The sequence below is a fragment of the Stenella coeruleoalba genome, assembly GCF_951394435.1.
Source record: "Stenella coeruleoalba genome assembly, chromosome: 14".
In the NCBI taxonomy this organism is placed as follows: domain Eukaryota; kingdom Metazoa; phylum Chordata; class Mammalia; order Artiodactyla; family Delphinidae; genus Stenella; species Stenella coeruleoalba.
The window spans coordinates 604,282-623,457 of NC_137160.1; the positions used below are offsets into that span (position 1 = coordinate 604,282).

At 42.0% G+C, this 19,176-nt stretch overlaps 1 protein-coding gene across 2 annotated transcripts in view; it reads left to right on the forward strand.

Annotated features, from left to right (window-relative positions):
- Nucleotides 1-19,176, forward strand: part of PARD6G (par-6 family cell polarity regulator gamma) — a 107,869-nt gene that overhangs the window by 26,908 nt on the left and 61,785 nt on the right. The window contains exons 1-3 of one of the 2 annotated variants that reach the window (XM_079941701.1): nucleotides 7,214-7,232; nucleotides 8,840-8,977; nucleotides 9,198-9,420. In XM_079941701.1, coding sequence (XP_079797827.1) covers nucleotides 7,227-7,232; nucleotides 8,840-8,977; nucleotides 9,198-9,420 — 367 coding nt within the window. In that variant the 5' untranslated portion in view covers nucleotides 7,214-7,226. Of the gene's footprint in view, nucleotides 1-7,213; nucleotides 7,233-8,839; nucleotides 8,978-9,197; nucleotides 9,421-19,176 lie in introns of those variants that run through there. The other variant, XM_079941702.1, reaches the window with a different exon arrangement.

The window sequence follows — 19,176 nt, forward strand, 5'->3', positions numbered from 1 at the left end:
GTTTGCTGATTCTTTCTCTGCCACCTCTAATCTACTACTGAGTCCCTCTAGGGAATTTTTCATTTCAGTTATTATAATTTTCAACTCTAGAATTTCTGTTTGGTTCTTTTTTAAAAAATGATTTTAGTCTCTATTATTTTCTAGTGGTGAGACATTGTTTTATGGTTTCCTTTAGTCTTTATACATGGTTTCCTTTAATTTGAACATATTTATAGTAGCTTATCTAAAAATCTTTGTCTAGTAAGTGCAACTTCTGGGCACCCTCAGGGACAGTTTGCATTGACTGTTTTATTTAACTCTGGCCATTTTTTCCTATTTCTTTGTATATCTCATAATTTTGTTGAAAACTAAACATTTTAAATAACATGACATGATAACTCTGAAAGCCAGACTCTTCCCTCAGGGGTTTGTGGTTGTTGCTGCTGTTGGTTTGTTGAGTGACTTTTCCTGGACTAATGCTGTAAAAAAGTGTATTCTTTCTCTTATGTGATGACCACTGAAGCTCTGCTTAGTTAGCTTCATGGTCATCTGATGATAGGACACAGATTTCCTCAAGTGATTTTAACCAGTAAGTTTCCAGTCCTTTTGGTTATACGTACCAAAAGGGGCACGTATTGGGGCACACAGTCAACACTTCAGTAGCTTACAACTTGGCTTTAACCTTCACTTCCTGATTGCACAGAATCTCAAAGTCAGCCAGATATGAGAGATTACAACCTTCTCATGTCTTTCCTGACCATGCACACAGTCCTGCACATGAATGCGCCCTTATATTTCCAGGAATATATCAGAGCTTATCAAAGCCTTCTATGGATACCTCATTCCCCAGCATTTTAAAAATTTTCCTCCATTTTTCTATTGTAGTAAAATACACATAACATAAAATTTACCATCTTAGCCATTTTTAGGTGTACAGTTTAATGATATTAAATGCATTCACATTGTTGTGCAATCATGCCAGTATTTATCGTCGTAACTCTTTTCATCTTGTTAAACTGAAACTTTATACCTGTTAAACAATAACTTCTGGGAATTCCCTGGCGGTCCAGTGATTAGGGCAGGGGGCACGGGCTCAGTCCCTGCTTGGGAAACTAAGATCCTGCATGACGCATGGCGCAGCCAAAAAACAACAACAACAAATAAGAAGGTGTACTAAGTGACCTCCCTTCAAAAAAAGAAAAAACAGTAACTTCCAGTTTCCCCCTCCCCCAACCCCTGGCATTACCGTTCTACTTTCTGTCTCTGTGCTTGTGATAACTCTAAGTACATCATGTACGTGGAGTCATACAGTGTTGGTCTTCCTGTGACTGGCTCATTTCACTGAGCATACTGTCTCCCAGGTTCGTCCATGTTGTAGCATATGCCAGAATTGCCTGCCTTTTTTAAGGCTGAATGACATTCCATCGCATGGATAGAGCACATTTTGCTTATTCATTCATCTGTTGATAGAAACTTGGGTTGGTTCTACATTTAGCCTGTTGCGAATAATGCTGCTATGAACGTGAGTGTACAAATATCTCTTTGAGACCCTGCTTTCAGTTATTTTGGAGGTATACTCAGAATTTGAATTGCTGGGCCGTATGGTAATTCTTAATTTTTTGAGGAACCTCCATACTATTTTCTACAGTGGATGTATCATTTTACATTGCTAACAACAGTGCACAAGGGTTCCCTTTCCCCATATCCTCACGACTACTTGTTTTCTGTTTCTTGACAGTAGTCATCCTAACAGGTGGGAATCCCCAGCATTTCTTTTTATTGTGTTTGTCCCAGCTGGTACTTGACTCAGGTACTTTTGTAGAGATTCCTATACCCTAATGCAGTAATCTTCATATGTTACAACCCCCTAAAAGAATTTTGAGAATTACCTCTATAGAACAGATAACATATTTTGAAGTTTACATCTAAGTTTTCTTGTAATAAATATAGTTAGAAAGAATATAATTTCCTTCATGTTGTAAAAATTCCATTTAAAAATGGAACTTTTATTTTATAATCTTTAATCATTAAACAGTTGCTGCTGGTTGTTCTCAACAAATGTCCTGAGGAAAGGGCTTTTCCCGATGAGTGATCTCTGACTCAGGTCACATAGAGACAAGCCCTGTGAACAGGGCTTTTCCAGGGACTTGTGAGACACGTTTAAAGATGACAGTTCTCTAAGTATGGGGCTTTTGGGTGAGCTCCAAGCCGGTTCTGCCCCCTGTAAAGCTATTTGGCTGCTTGTTTTCAAAGCTGAGGAACGGGGGAAGTTCAAACACCGTAAAACTTGCTGTTCCGAGATTCAGCTGCTTTTCTGGAATAAATGCACCGTGGATTATTGCTTGCAAACCTTTGGTTAATTTCCAGAATTCTCAAAAAGTTGACTTTTCACGACCTTTGCCAGGGTTCTCATTGCTTTTATGGAGGAACAGAGTTTTGCAGATCATGACTCCACTGCTCTAGAAGTACTTCAAGATTCATTTAGAACAACAAATAACTTGTACTTCCCCAGGTCTTAGCTATCTTGGGTTTCTACCACTCTTTTTTGTCTCCTTGCTTCTTGACCAAGGAAAAGCTTCTTGTTGACAAAGGACTTTATCAGTAACATAGTGTACTCAATAGCATATTACTTTTGTAGCAACTAAGTTCTAGGTATTATTCATTCAACAAGCATTTGTCAGAAGTATCCCTTCTTCCTGAAGGGAAAGAGGGTCAAAATAGATGTGTAGGTAAATCTTTGTTTTCTAATTATAATGATCATTTTATTACTTATGTAATATTTTTAAAGGAAATAAAAGTACATTTCATTTAGAGGCCGATTCATTTTTGATTACTGACTTAATTATTTCATATTTGAGATAACTAAAAAATTTAAAGAGGTGAACCCCCTCCCCCATTTTTACTGTCCTATTGTGGGAATAACAGGTGGGGTCAGCTGTAAAATTCAATAAATATTGTCAAGATAATAATGGAATGACAGTTTATTTATCTGCAAGCTTTGGGAAATAAGGAGTTGTTACATCTGTTAATTTCCCAATAATTAATGTTGTTTCTTTGGGGAAAGTGCTTGATTCTTTCCTTTTATTTACTTATTTCAAAGTAGTAGGTTGGTTCCCTGGCACCCTCCAAAAAGTAAAAAATAAAATTTTGGTTCTCATTATAAACAAATAAACAAAATTTTGGTTCTCATTATAAACAAATATGCATTATTTATGCATATTGGATGTGTTCCAATCCATAGCAGTTATTATCCTTATAGATGATAAATGCACAAATGTCCCATCTTCAGCTGTTGGGAGATCATTCAAACTACTTCCTGAGTCCTTTTCATATGACCCTAACAGTCTTTGATAATTCCTTGCTTCTTAGAAGGATGAGATTCACGGGGTCATATAAAGTTCTTGACTCATATCTAGAATTAGCCATTTTGACAAGGAACCCTAGATCTTTTTTTTTTTTAATTTGTGTTAAAATGCACAGAACAGGGACTTCCCTGGTGGCGCAGTGGTTGAGTGTCCGCCTGCCAATGCAGGGGACACGGTTTGAGCCCTGGTCCGGGAAGATCCCACATGCCACGGAGCAACTAAGCCCATGAGCCCGGGTGCCACAACTACTGAAGCCCGCACGCCTAGAGCCCATGCTCTGCGGCAAGAGAAGCAACCGCAATGAGAAGTCCTCGCACCACGATGAAGCGTCTCCCCCCCACTCGCCGCAGCTAGAGAAAGCCTGCGTGCAGCAATGAAGACCCAACGCAGCCAAAACTAACTAACTAAATAAACAAATAAATAAATAAATTTTAAAAATACACAGAATATAAAATTTGCCATCTTAATCATTTTTAAATTTAGTGATGTTAAATGCATTCACATTATTGTGCAGCCATCACCATTCATCCCCGTAACTCTTTTTATCTTATAAAATTGAAACTCTATACCCATTAAACAGTAACTAACCATTTTCCCCTCCTCCTAAGCGCATGGCTACCACCATGGGACTTTCTATGATTCTGACGACTCTGAGTACCTCATATGGTGGAGTCCTACAGTATCGTCCTTCATGGCTGACTGATTTCATCGAGCATAGTGTCCTCAAGGCCCCATGCTGTAGCAGATGCCAGAATTTTCCTCTTTAAGGCTGAATAACATTTTGCTTAGGAATTCTGTATATATTCTGAATACAGTGGACCCTCAGTGTCCACAGGTTCTGCATCCGTGGATTCAACCAACTGTGGATAGAAAATATTCAGAATAAAAGTTACAGAAATTTTCAAAAAGTAAAACTTGAATTTGGTGTGCACTGGCCACTATTTACATTGTATCAACAACTATTGACCTAGTGTTTACATTGTATTAGGTATTACATGTCATCTAGAGTTGGTTTAAAGTGTGGGGGTGGGGCATGTGCGCAGGTTATATGCGTACAGTGTGGCATCTTATAAGGGACTTGGGCTTCTTAGGATTCTGCTGATACAGAGGTACGACTGTATTTATCACTGTTTAAAGCCTTTTTACTCTGTGGATACTGTCCTTCGATGCACAGAATTTAGTTTTTAAGAAGTCCAATGTCTATTTTTTTAATTCTGTTACCTGTGCCTTTGGTGTCATATCGAGAACTCATTATCAAACCTCATGGACTGAAACTTTTGCCCTATGTTTTTGTCTAAGAATTTTATAGTTTTAGGCCTTACATTTAGGTCATGGATCCATTTCGAGTTAATCTTTGTAATGATGTTAGGTAAGGGTCCAATTTTACTATGACAAAACTATTTTATTTTTTAAAAATATTGGCATGTGGTACTAATTTTATATTTTTACTTCCCTGTTCTATCAGATCAGACAGGTTGCCTCTAAATGAAGGAATTAGCCGGCACAATTCGTTGTCGTATAATTCTCGGTATAGTTACCAGAAATTGAAAAAGTGAATGGCTCTAATGACTGGGCAATAAATCTTCCAAGTCAAGTATTTTCCAATTCTTTGTTTTCAAAAAACTTGAAAGTGGTCCTAATTGAATTGTCAGCGAATAGTTCGTCTGCAATAATTCTAATGATAGGCTGCTCTGTGGTTACTTCTGGCCCAAGACTTGGTGAGACTCACAGGGCTGAGCATCTTTGTGCCTATCTCCTGCTTCATGTGAAAAGGCTTCGCAGTGCCAACACCACAACAACAAGAAACAGCAGAAGAATCGATGCTGCCCTTGCCTCATTTAGCAATAAATACTTTCTGTTAAAAGGTTTTTTAAATGTTTGCTTTGGAAGGCTAATAATTATTTGTCAGGTTTTATAAATGTGTCCCAACTTGATTTAATAACTGTAATGACTCAACCTAGAAACCTTTTTACTGTAAAAATCTAGTTTTGTTTATTTTACATCACTTGATTTATAAATGTGATAAAATACACACACATAACGTTTACCGTCAGCCATTTTTTAGTGTACACTTTAGTAGTGTTAATTGCATTCACATTGTTGCGCATCCACTCCAGAACGTTTTCCATTTTTCAAAACTAAAACTCTACACCCATTAGAAACAACTTGGAAATACTTTTCACAAGGAGAGCCTTATGGCCTTGGGGAAAATGTTTAATTTCAATTTATCTAACTTTGTTGTAGAGAAGAGTGATAGGGTAATCAAGCATAAATTATTAGGATAAAATATCAGGGTTAAATTCTCTTGGAGCAGTGTAATGGAAACGAGATCAAAGAGAAAAAGGAACCTTGTTGAATTTCTTTCTTTTTTTTTTTTTTGGCTGCGTTGGTCTTCGTTGCGGTGCATGGGCTTCCTTTTCTCTAGTTGTGGCGAGCAGGGGTTTCTCATCCTTGTTGAATTTCTGATTGTTATAAAAGAGCTTGTTCATTCTATTTTAAAATGCGTGACAGTAGTATCAAATCACTATGGCATTTAGAGTTCACTGACTATATTTAAAAGATCATATGATAAAATATTTTTAAATGAAATATTTACAGCATGCTGGAAATTATATCCTTTGCAACTATTTATTTTTATTATGAAGAATTTAGATGCCAACTTAAAAGTATATTATCCTCTTCATAGTGGTAGGTTTTCCAAAATTCTTGAGGGGTATGTGACATTTGGAGACCACTGCATTAGGGTAGAGGGATCCCTATGAAATGCCTGAACCAGCAGTGAATTTCACTGGAGACTCACCACCCCTTTAAGGTGTTCAGCATCTCACTGGACTGTGTTCCCACGGCAGGACTCACGAAAGGGTGACCGCAGAGCTTCACCTATTATCCGATAATCAGACCCATAAAATGGCTCACTCCATTACCAATTTCAAATGAAGTTCAATACTTACTAAGGAAAGTTTTAAGAAAAACTTGCCTTAAATGTGCCTGACCTAGGTTAGGAAGTAAGTTACAGAACTGTATCAAAAGTCCAGCTTAAAAAAAAAAAAAAAAAAGTCCAGCTTTCCCTCCCAGCACGCTGGTTACTTAAAGGACCCAGATCCACAGAGTAAAAGACAGAATGGGAGAAAATGTTTACAAAGCATGTATCTGATAAAGAATTATATGCATATATATGTGTGTGTGTGTGTGTGTGTGTGTGTGTGTGTGTGTATATATATATATAGAGAGAGAGAGAGAGAGGGAGGGAGAGAGAGAGGGAGAGAGAGAGAGGGAGGGAGAGAGGAAGCACAGTGGAAGCACAGTGGTGGTTGCCAGGGTCTGGGGGGCAGGGAGATGTGTAGTTATTGCTTGACGGGTATAGGCTTTCAGTTTTACAAGATAAAGAGTTACGGCGGATGGACGGTGGTGATGGTTGTAAGCAGTGTGAACGTACTCAATGCCACGGAACTGCACACTTGAGATGGTTAAGAGGGTGGATGTCGTGTGTATTTTGCCACAATAAAAGAAAGCTTGAAAAAATGCTTTTATCATTTCACACCTCCCTTTGCCCAACTGTGGAGCTCATTCAGCGTCTAAAGCATATTCAGCATACAGCTGGACTGACAAAGCCAGCCTCTTTATCCAACAGAAATCAGACTTTCTGTCAGGAAAAAGCCAGAACCATTTGCACTTCAAATTAACATGTACTTTGAGGGAAATTATTAAAAGAACTGAGAAACAAATGAAACTTCATCTGAAATTAATTACCAAGTGCAGTTAGGACTAAAACATTGCAGAGCTGACTTATTTAATGCATGCTGTTCCTCATTACTTAAGTTGCAGGATGCGGCATAAGTCCAGCGTGAGGGAGAAGAATGAGAGTTCCCTGGTGTCCTTTGGATGAAAGTGAGTGTGTTGTGTCCAGTTTGGGGGAATATTCAACTGGGAATTATATATAAAAGTCAAAAATACCCGGTTTCATTAGACATGATGAAGCTCTTCTTGTGTATTTAGTGAATAAGGCATAGACTGATGAAAACTGATTGCTCTGGAAGTCAGCATGTGTGAGATATATGAGACTGGAAGGATGGTGGTTGACCGCTGTTGAAATAAACATTCGTGATGTGACTGGATAACTGATGATGAAGAATGCCATTAACCTTGTGTTGTCTGCTCGTCTCTTGTGTCTGGAAGTTTTGCCGGCCGGGGTGTCTCCCCTGTGTGTAAGGCGTGGGGTGCGCCCTGCTCACTGTGAGCCTGCTCTTGTGAGCGCTTGGAGAAAATACTGAGAAGGAGAATGGGGCTTGTCTTTTAAGTAAAGGGGAGAGGGACCCCGTCTCAAGGGGAGGCATCTCTGGCAGCAGCAGGGGATGAAGGAGAGTGCTCCCCTGGGCCCTGGCTTGCGGAGCCAGGCTTCAGTTTCGATTAGCCATTGAAGGTGGTTTTCCCAAACTTGAAGTTTTTCGTTCCTGGGGCAGTGCAGGATGGGTGTTGTCCTTTGCTTTTTAAAAGGGAAATGGGATCTGAGGCTCTGTTTCTAAAAGATCTGTGGAGGTTGAGGTCTGAAGACTAACCCTTTAAACCTGTGGTTTTGTCTGTGTGCTTTGCAGACCAGCACCATCAGCTTCTCCTGGGAACTTGTTAAAATGCACATTCCTGGGCTGCATTCCAAATCAGGCAATTCCAGAACTCTGGGGTCCTCCAGGTGATTCTGATGCCTCCCCAAAGTTCAGAACCACTCACACCTGTATGGTTTGAGTCGCATTGCCCTTGAGTAGTTGACATAATGTCCAGATGATGTAACTATTAGTTTGTGTAAACATTAGACATTTCATTTTTGTGTATTTTGGAACCAATATAATTAGTTGTCAATTATGTACAAGGGCACAGAATCTGTCCTGCCTGATGAATAAAGGTCCCTTTGGCAAGTGCGGGACAACAGCATGTCCTAAGCCAGCAGCCTCAGGCCAAACAAACAGGCGGTGTCCTGAGATCGCGGGACAGTCCGGCCATGGGAGCTGACCCAGGGTCCTCTCCTGAGATCGCGGGACAGTCCGGCCCATGGGAGCTGACCCAGGGTCCTCTCCTGAGATCGTGGGACAGTCGGCCATGGGAGCTGACCCAGGGTCCTCTCCTGAGATCACTGGACAGTCTGGCCATGGGAGCTGACCCAGGGTCCTCTCCTGAGATCGCAGGACAGTCGGCCTATGGGAGCTGCCCCAGGGTCCTCCCCTGGCAGGTGGCCTGGAGGTCTGCAGGCAACTCTGTGGGCATCTGAGCCAGAGCCAGGGGCTGACAGGAAGGAGGTGGGCCCTGCATGTTTCCTACAACAGGAGAGTGAATAGCATCTCTTTTGAAAAGACCTGCTCTGTCCTTTTGGCCAGTCCAGAACCCATGCTCCTGCCCCAGAGATTTGTGAAGCATCTGATCCTTTTGAAGTGCAGCCGTTTGGTCTTTTTAAAAATGCAAATCATATCAAGTCGTTTCCTTCCTTAATATTACAATTGTTCCAGGACTTCCCATCGCCCTTAGGAAAGAGTGCAGAAGTTGCAGCTGGCCTTTGCTTCCCTCCCACCTTTGAGTGTCTAAGGCTGCCCCGGGCTTGTGCTGTTGCCTGGGCCTGGAGATGCGCCCCAGCGTCCTCAGAGGAGGTGAGGGTCCCCCACAAACTGAGCTCCAGCGCCTGTCCTGCACTCAAGCGAGCCGGTCCCTCCCCTCAGGGCTCGCATAGCCCCGAGGACTGGGGTGCCGTTCGCAGCTGTGTCCCAGGCCTCCTGGAGGCCCTGTAAGTGCTCCTTTGTCAGGCTAACGAGCCACAGCGCTGCTGCCCTTTCCCTGCTGTCCGCGGACCCGCTGTCTATTTCGTTGTAGTTTGGAGCCGAGTTCCGAAGGTTCTCCTTGGACCGACAAAAGCCTGGAAAGTTCGAAGACTTCTACAAGCTGGTTGTGCACACCCATCACATCTCCAACACCGAGGTGACCATCGGCTACGCGGACGTGCATGGCGACCTGCTGCCCATCAACAACGATGACAACTTCTGCAAAGCGGTCTCCAGCGCAAACCCCCTGCTCAGGGTCTTCATCCAGAAACGAGGTACCGAGGAGGCTGAGCTCGTGCTCTTGCTTGGCACTCGTTTAAGAAATAAATACAGTTTTCTATTTTGTCTGTAATTTCAGAACCATGTTATTCTGCTTTCTAGCCTTTGGTGGGAGACGAAAGAAATTAACATCTGTTTGGTCGACGTTAATTTCTTAGAAAGGCTTAACAATATTTAAGCTGCATTTTCCACCTGAAATCGTGTTGACTTATGATTTGTAAATACCGAGGAAAAATAATCTCGATATTTTCAGTATTTTAACTGGATGCATTAGCCAGTCACCCAAGAGTGAAACTTAAGGTTGTTAGTATATGTTTTCCACTGTCTTCTTAGGGTTGAAAAAAATGTTAGCTTTAGATTATAACTTTAGTCAACTTTTAGCTCTGAAGGCCTAGCTTTGCTGTAAGTAAGAACAATATCATTTTATGTGAGAATAAGTCACTAACACAGATTAACGGCTGAAAGGTGGGGCACCCTGCTGTGGAGTCACTTCTCAGAGCTGCGTGTTAGATTTGTTTCATCGTCTCTGAACTTGGGAGAACCCTAACATTCTACATAACGTCCTGAAGAAAAGAGCCACCTGCAGGCGAGGCCTGAGGTTAAAGAAAGAGGCACCTTATGATTGCCCTGGTCACGACCGTCCCTCCTTCCCTGAGCAGACCTCTGTGCCCGCAGCAAGTGCTGACCACCCCGGGGGAGCAGCATGGCGGTGGGGACACCGTACTCGCCGTTGTGGACTTCCGGCGTAGCGCAGGAGAGAGAACGGTCTTAGCCTCTGGGGCAGTGGGGCAGCTTCACGGACACTAGAAGCCGCAGCACAGCGTGCTGGGCGGGGCGCCCTCCAGGCTGCGGGAGCCGGAGCCAGGCTTGGTAAGCGTGAGACTGCAGGAGGCCGAAGTGCGGGCCCAGGTGCCTGGCTCTCTCTCCTCCGCCCGAGTCCCGCCCTTTGCATGACGGCGTTCGAAGCGTGCTCGCCCGCCAAGCCGTCCCGAGGTTGGGAGGCCGCACATGCCGAGTGCTCAGAGCGTGCTGGCCGGCAGCCCGTGCTCTGAACACTGGCTGCTGCTGTCCTCTCGTCTGTGGTGTTGGAAGGGAGTGTGTAGCAAGGGAACGGCAGGGGATCTGCTGACCTCACTTCGGGCTGGTTCCCTGGCACTAGATCAGAAAGCTGTGCATCTGCAGCCCTGGTTTAGCCTGGGTGTCCTGCTGATGGTACCGAAAGTCAACACAGCTGTCACTTCCTCACGGTGGCCTGGGGGAACTGGCTTTCGCTCTCCTGTGGAGCGGCAGGGGCCGCGGGGAGCCTGCCGCTCCTCACGTCGTTTGGGTGCCTCTTCTCGTCCGTCCACCCTCTCGGCGAGGCCTGGTCTCGATTGGCCTGTGTCCCCCCCCGCCCCCATCCCCTTGTCTCTATTCTGCTCTCTTTGTGTTGTATCATCAGTTGCTCCCAGGGCTGGCGCGTGGTCCAGATCCCACGTCCACAGCTCTGCCCTGGCCATCCCAGGTCGCGGTGTTGTCTCACAGGGTGCGGAAGGGTGAGTAGTGGGTGTGAAGCCCTGTGAGTGACGGATGTGCACACGGGCTCTGCCACCTGTGTAGGCAGCAGGCGTCTCTGTACTGCTGCGTTGGGAGCACCGCCGCAGGCACTCGTGCCCTTTGTGAGGGCAGCCCTAGGGACACTTGGCGGCCTGTGCTGTCGAGTCACCGAAGCTCAGGTGAGGCGGGAAGCCGCAGGCGGGGATGTACCAGCTTCCGCGGGTCGCTCGGATGGCTTTGCTGCTCAGCTTGCTGGCTCAGGCCCTGCCTCCTGTCTTTATTATTTTCTTTTTCTCTTTCCCTTGGCCTCAGAGGAACAGCCCAGAGTTTAACTAGCTGCCTTAGGGTTTCTAGCCGTCCTGTGTTGTAAGGGTGCAGGCTTCGCCTCCAGCCCCTGCCTTTCTCTGTTAGGTGACGGCAGGGAGCCGCATTCATACCCTGCCCCCAGCACTTTCTCGCTGGCTCTACGACCCCTCACCCTAATGTTCTCATCTGTACAGGGGGAGAACCTACCTCAGGTTATTGTCAGGCTTCGAGAGGAAAATGTTCCTGATGGTCCCAAAGCCTGGCCCCTCGCTCCATCACTGGGGAGACTGGGGCTCTCCTCTCACTCTCCTCAATGGAGTCCAACTGTAAAGACTGCATCCCAGGGGGAGAGGCGAGGGCAGTTGTGTTTCTGTGGACGGCGGCAAGCAGGAGTCATCCTGGCGCCCTGCGTGTTCAGGAAGGACTCGCTAACCGTGTGAGAGGGGCTGTCCGTCACGGGTGGGGCAGAGATGAGGTTCCTCTGGAGGTGACACTCACGTCCCATGTCCTTTCCCTACAGCGTGGGTCCTGAGATTTGGGTCACAGTAATGCCATCCTCATGATCTTACTGTAACCACACCTGGTCTGTAGTTTACTTAATAACTTTCTGTACATTGATGTGTATTGTAAGAGGAAATTGTTTGACCATCACAAATGAAGAGTCATTCTTCTAATAGATGTTGAAATAGACCCACAGTGATGTTTAGGAAAATGAATTTGTTTGCCACTTACTAATCCCCTCCCCAAACCACACAAAGACACCACAGTAAAACTACAGACCAACACCCCTTATGAATATAGATGTAAAAACCCCTCAGCAAAATACTAGGATATGGAAAACATGTTTCCGTGGTGGATGAATAGATAAACAGAATGTGGTATATACATCCAATGAGATATTATTCAGCCATAAAAAGGAACAAAGTACTAAAGGGTCCAGACTGCAGTATGGATGGGAAAGAACGCCAAGTGGATGAAACAGCCATGGGTTATAGGATTCCATTTATGATCTGTCCTCACCCTGTGCAGATTCTGTGTTTGTGAACTCAGTCCAGTTTGTTTGTAACCCAACATCAGTACGCAGGGCCCTTTCACAATCGTTTGCAGACGTGCACAGGTTGCCAACGCATGTTCCAGACGAGGCTAAGTAGGCACTGCTCTGCCCGCTTGTTTCAGCTCACGCTGTGAACAAGCGTGCTTTTCATGGTCTATTTAATGCCACATTTTCCACATTTTTGTACTGCTTTGTTTTGTGAAATTGTATTAAAATACATACAACATAAACTTTAGCATCATAGCCGCTCTTAAGCGTTCAGCTCAGTGGCATTAAACACATTCGCAGCGCTGTGCAGCCGCCACCATCCGTCCCCTTTTCATCTTGTAAAACTGAATCACTCTGACTTTTAAACAGTAACTCCCCATTTCCCCTCCCCCAAACCTGGCAACCACCACTCCACTCTCTGTCTCTAGGATTTTGACAACTCTGAGTACCTCCTATAAGTGAAGTCATACAAGATTTGTCCTTTTGTGCCAGCTCATCTCACTGAGCATCACGTCCTTCAGGTTCATCCATGTTGTAGCCTGTGTCACGATTTAGTCCTCCTTCCATTCTATGACGAAACCACATTGTGCTTATCCACTCATCCGTTGATGAACACGTGAGTTTCATCCACATTTAAGCTATCGTGAATAATGCTGCTGTGAACATGAGTGACAGATATCTCTTTGAGACCCTCTTTGAGTATAAACCCAGAAGTGGAATTTCTGGGTCACGTGGTAATTCTATTTTTGATTTTTTTTGAGGAACGCACATACTGTTTCCCACAGTGGCTGTTCCATTTTACGTCCCCACCAACAGTGTGTAACGGTTCCAGTTTCCCCACATCCACACCAGCACTCATTGCTTTCTGGTTTTTGGATAATAGCCATCCTGATGGGTGTGAGGTGGTAGCTCATTGTAGTTTTGATTAGTGTTTCCCTGATTACTAGTGGTGTTCAGCATCTTTTCACTTGCTTAATGGCCATTCATATGTATTCTTTGGAGAAATGTCTATTCAAGTCTTTTGCCCATTTTGTACTAGGTTGTTTGTTTTTGGTTGTTGAGTTTTAGGAGTTCTGTATTTATCTGAATATTGATCCCTCATCAGATATATTATTTGCAAACATTTTCTCCCATTCTGTGGGTTGCCTTTTACTCTGTGGATTGTGTCTTTTGATGTACAAAATTTTAAATTTTTCCCAAGGTCCAATTTGTCTAATTTTTCTTTTGTTACCTGTGCCTGTGGTCTCATATCCAAGAAATCATTGCCAAATCCAATGTCATAAGACATTTGTCCTACGTATTCTTGTAAGAGTTTTATAGTTTTAGGTCTTCAGTGTAGGTTCTTGATCCATTTTGAGTTAATTTTTGTGTACGATGTTAGGTAAGGGTTCAACTTTATGCTTTTGCATGTGGATATCCTATTTTCCAACACCATTTGTTGAAAAGAGTGTCCTTTAAACATTTAGTGGTCCTGTCACCCTTGTAAAAAATCATTTGACTATATGTGAGCGTCTATTTCCAGGCTCTCTATTCTATCCCATCAGTCTCTATGTCTGTCTTTATCTCAGTATCACACTGTTGTGATTACTGTAGCTTTGTAATAAGTTTTAGAATCAGGAAGTGTGAGTCCTCCAGTTTTAGTCTCTTTTTTAAGATTGTTTTGGCTACTCAGAGTCCTTTGAGATTTCATATGAATTTTAGGATGGTTTTTCTATTCCTGCAAGAAAAAAAATAGCATTGGGATTTTGATAGGGATCACTTTGAATCTGTAAGATTGTTTTGGGTAATCTTGGCATTATAACAATATTAAGTCATCCAATCCATGAACATAGGATATATTTCCATTTATTTATGTCTTTAATTTTTTTCAGTAGTGTTTTAAGGTTTCAGTGTATAAGACTTTCACCTCCTTGGTTGTTAATTTCTAAATATTTTATAAGTTTTGATGCTCTTATAACTGGAATTGTTATTGTAATATCCTTTTCAGATTGTTCCTTGCTTATAAATAGAAATGCCACTGATTTTATGTGTTGACTTTGAATCTTGCTACTTTGATGAATTCATTTATTAGATCTAACAGCTTCTCTGTGGAATCTTTAGGATTTTCTGCATATAAGGTCATATCATCTGTAAACAGAGATTATTTTACTTCTTCCTTTTCAGTTTGGATGCCTTTTATTTCTTTCTGTTGCCTAATTGCTATGGCTAGACTTCCTGTGCTTTGTTGAATAGAAGTGGTGAAAGCAGGCATCTATGCCTTCTTCCTGATTTTAGAGGAAAAGCTTTCAGTCTTTCACCATTGAGTATATGTCTGCTGTGGGTTTTTCACATATAGTTTATTATCTGGAGGTAGTTTCCTTCTATTTCTAATTTTGTGAAGTGTTTTTATAATGAAAGGATGTTGAATTTTGTCAGATGCTTTTTCTGCATCATTTGAGATGATCATGTGATTTTTTTCTCCCTTCATGTTGTTGATTGATTGATTTTTGTGTTTAACCATCCTTGAATTGCAGAAAAAAATCCCACTAGGTCATGGTATGCAATCCTTTTACTTTGCTGCTGAATTCTGTATCCTAGTATTTTGTTGAGTATTTTTGCATCAATGTTCATAAGGAATGTTGATCTGTAATTTTCTTCTCTTGTGGTATCTTTGTCTGGCTTTGGCATCAGAGTTATGCTGGCCTCCTAGAATGAGGTGGGAAGTGTTCACTCCTCTTCAGTTTTGGGGAAAGTTTGAGAAGGATTGGTATTAGTTCTTCTTTAAATGTTTGGTAGAATTCACCACTGAAGCCATCAGGTCCAGAGCTTTTTTTTGTTGGGAGATTTTTGGTTACTTATTCAATCTCATTACTAGTTATAGGTCTATTTAGATTTTCTGTTTCTTCTTGACTTAGTCTTGGTAGGTTTTGTATTTCTAGGAATTTGTCCATTTCATCAGGGTTATCCAATTTGTTGGTGTAAAATTGTTTATATTACTCTCTTATAATCTTTATTTCTGTAGAAATGGTAGTAATGTCTCCACTGTCATTTCTTACTTTAGTAATTTGAGGCTTCACTCTTTTTTCTTAGTTTATCTAGCTAAAGATTTGCTGATTTTCTTGATCTTTTTGAAGAACCAACATTTAGTTTCAATGATGTGTTCTACTGTTTTTCTATACTCCATTTCTTTTATTTTTGCTCTACTCTTTCCTTCCTTCTGCTAGCTTTCAGTTTAGTTTGTTCTTATTTTTCTAGTTCCTTAAGTTGTAAGTTAGGTTGTTGATTTGAGGCTTTTCTTGGTTTTTAATGCAAACATTATAGCTATAAATTTACCCTTAGCACTACTTTTGCTGCATCCCATAAGTTTTGGTATGTTTATTTTCATTTTCATTTGTCTTTAAGTATTTTCTTTCTTCCCATGTGAGTTCCTCTTTGACCCATTGGTTGTTTAAAGGTGTGTTGTTTACTTTCCACAGTTTTGTGAATTTTCCAGTTTTCTGTTTGGTTTGTAACTTCATCCCATTGTAAACAGAGAAGATTCTTTGTATGATGTCTTTTTTAAATCTTCTGTGACTTACATTGTGGCCTAACATATGGTCTGTCCTGGAAGATGTCCCATGTGCACTTGAGAAGACTGTGTATGTGGTCGTTGTTTGGTGGAGTGTTCCGTGTGTGTCAGATCTATTTGGTTTATTGTATTAAGTCCTCTGTTTCCTTAGTTATCTTCTGTCTGGCTTTTGTATCCATTATTGTGAGATGGGTATTTCAGTCTCCAACTATTCTTGTAGAACTGTCTGTTTCTTCAGTTCTGTCAGGCTTTGCTTCATATATTTTGATGATCTGTCATTTGGTTTATAAATGTTTATAATTGTTATATCTTCTTGCTGTATGAACCTTTTATTAGTATATAGTGTTATACTTTGTCTCTTGTAATCTTTTCTGATTTAACATCCATTTTATTTGATGTAAGTATAGCTACCCCTGCTCTATTTTGATTACTCTTTGCATAGAATATCATTTTTCATCTTTTCACTTTCAACCTGTTTGTGTCCTTGGGTCTGAGGTGAGTCTCTTGCAGACAGCCTATGGGTGGAACATATGTTTTTATCCATTCTGCCAATCTCTGTCTTTTGATTGAAGAGTTTAATCTGTTTTCATATAAGGTGATTACTGATAAGAGGGGCTTACTTCTGCCATTGTGCTATTTGTTTAGTATATGTCTTATAGTAACATATAAGACTGTCTTTTATGTTACTCATTTTCTGTACTCCTATCTTCTTTTGTGGGTTTTATTGGTGGTGAAATGTTTAACTTCACTTCTCATTTCCTTTTGTGTATATTATACAGCTATTTTCTTTTTGGCTACCATGACAATTACATTTAACATCCTAAAGTTATAACACTGTAATTTGAATTCATACCATCTTACCTTTAGTAACATACAGAAACTCTGTTCTTTTACAGCTCTATCCCTACTACTTTTGTTGTTGATGTCACAAAATTACATCTTTTTACATTGTGTGCCCCCAGACGTAAATTAATAATTCTTTTAAGTCCATTAGACTCCTAAATTATGTAGAAAAGAAGATTTGGAGTTACAAATCAAAGTTACCTTAATATTGGCTTTACACTTATAATTGTTTTCTTTTTTTAAAGATGTGTTAATGTTTTGAACCATGTAGAAAACAAAAAGTCCAGTCTGGGGCTTCCCTGATGGCACAGTGGTTGAGAGTCCGCCTGCCGTTGCAGGGGACACGGGTTCGTGCCCCGGTCTGGGAGGATCCCACATGCCGTGGAGCGGCTGGGCCCGTGAGCCATGGCCGCTGGGCCTGCACGTCTGGAGCCTGTGCTCTGCAATGGGAGGGGCCGCAGCAGTGAGAGGCCCGCGTATAGCCACAAAAAAAAAAAAAAAAAAAAAAAGTCCAGTCTAAAACGTTGTTACAATACTATAGCATTTATAATTACCCATATATTTAATTTTATAGAGATCTTTATTTCTCCAGTTGGCTTTGAAATTCTGTCTACTGTCCTCTCATTTCATCAGCAGGACTCCCTTGAGCATTTTTTGCGGGGCAGGTCTAGTGGTAATGAACTCCCTCAGCTTTTGTATATGTTGAAATGTCTTGATTTCTCCCTCACTTTTGAAGAACAGTTTTACTGGGTATAGGATTATTCATTGACAGGTTTTTTTCTTTCCACGTTTTCAATACATTGCCCTTTGTCTACTTGCCTCCAAAGTTTCTGATGAGAAATGTGCAGATAATCTTATTGAGGATGGCCTGCACGTGATGATTTTGCTTCTCTCTTGCTGCTTTCAAGACTCTCTATTTGTTCTTGGCTTTTGAAAGTTTGATTAAAATTTGTCTCAATGTGGGTCTTTTTGAGTTCATCTTATTTGGAATTTGCTGTGCTTCTTGAATTTTATATTCATGTCTTTATTCAAATTTGGAAAGTTTTCAGCCATTCTTCTTCAGATAGTCTGCTCTTTTCTATCTCTCTTCCTCTTCTGGGACTCCCATAATACATATGTTGGTCCTCTTGATGGTGTACCACAGGCCCCTTAGGGTATTTTCTTTCCCCCCACCCCCAATCTTTTGCTTTCTAGTCCTCAGCCTTGATGATTTACATTTCCCTATCTTCAAGTTCACTGATTCTTTCTTCTGCCTGCTCAGATCTGCCTTTGAATCCCTCGAGGGCATCTTTCAGTTCAATTATTGTACTTTTCAGCTCCAGGATTTCTTTTTGGTTTATTCTTAGGTTTTCTGTATATTTATTGATATTTCCATTTTGTTCATACTTTTTCTTTACTTTCTCCACATATTCCTAAAGTTCTTTGAGCATTTTTAGGACTGCTGTTTTAAAGTCTTTGTCTAATATATCTGCCATTAAGTCTTTTCAGGGACAGATTCGGTTGAATTATTTTCTCCTGTGAATGGGCCATACTCTCTTATTTCTTTGTATGCCTTGTGATTTTTTGTTGAACACTGGACATTTTAATCTAATAACATGGCAACTCTGGAAATCAGATTCTACCCCTCCCCCAGGGTTTGCTGGGGGTTTTGTTTTTGTTTTTGTTTTTTTTGGTTTTTTAAAATTATTGTTGTAGGCTTTCTCTGCCAAGCCATCAGCATGAGGTGTAAAATTAATAACTTCTGAGGTCTTTTCTGAGACTTCCTTGGGCACACACAGTCACTTTCTGGTTTCCGCAGTTGTTTTTCAATGTCCTAGTCTTTAATGTCTGGTTCATGAAAGGGGAAAAGAGAAAAAGGGGGGATGAAAGGGCACTCACGTTTGAAATCCCCTTCAGGTCACTTCAGCCTCTTGGGGAGGGGTTTGCAGCAGTGGGGGAAAGTGTGACGACAGTGGCCACCTGCCTCTGGCTGCACCTTTGCGATCAGACGCAGCAGTCGGCATCAGAGCACAGATTCCTGGTGTTTGCAGGGCAGAGTCCTCTTTGCCCACCCTGGCTCCTGCAAGCTGCTCTAGACATACATGCAGAGCTGCCTGCTGTGTGGCTGGGGGTGCGATGGGTGGGTGCTAAGACCTGAAATGAACCAGAGTTGAGGGCAGTAACCTTCTAGTTCTTCCCCTTGAAGTCGTGAGCCTCCAACAGGCCTCAGATTTGCAAATTAGTTACCCCAGACAGGTCCTGCCATTGTTGTCCAGGTGGGGGGTGTCCCTGGTGCTCCCTTCTCTACCGTCATCCCAGAATTCTCCTGTGTGTGCGTGTGTGTGCGTGTGATTTCACTGTTTAACATTGCCCCAAGCGTAGTGCCAGAGTGCCGTAGGGCTTCTCTGAGCCCAGGGTGCATGGGATGTGCTTTACTTAGAAAACGCTCTTGGCCATGTGTTTGGTGTTAATGAATCAATAGTGTATATGAAATCCGGC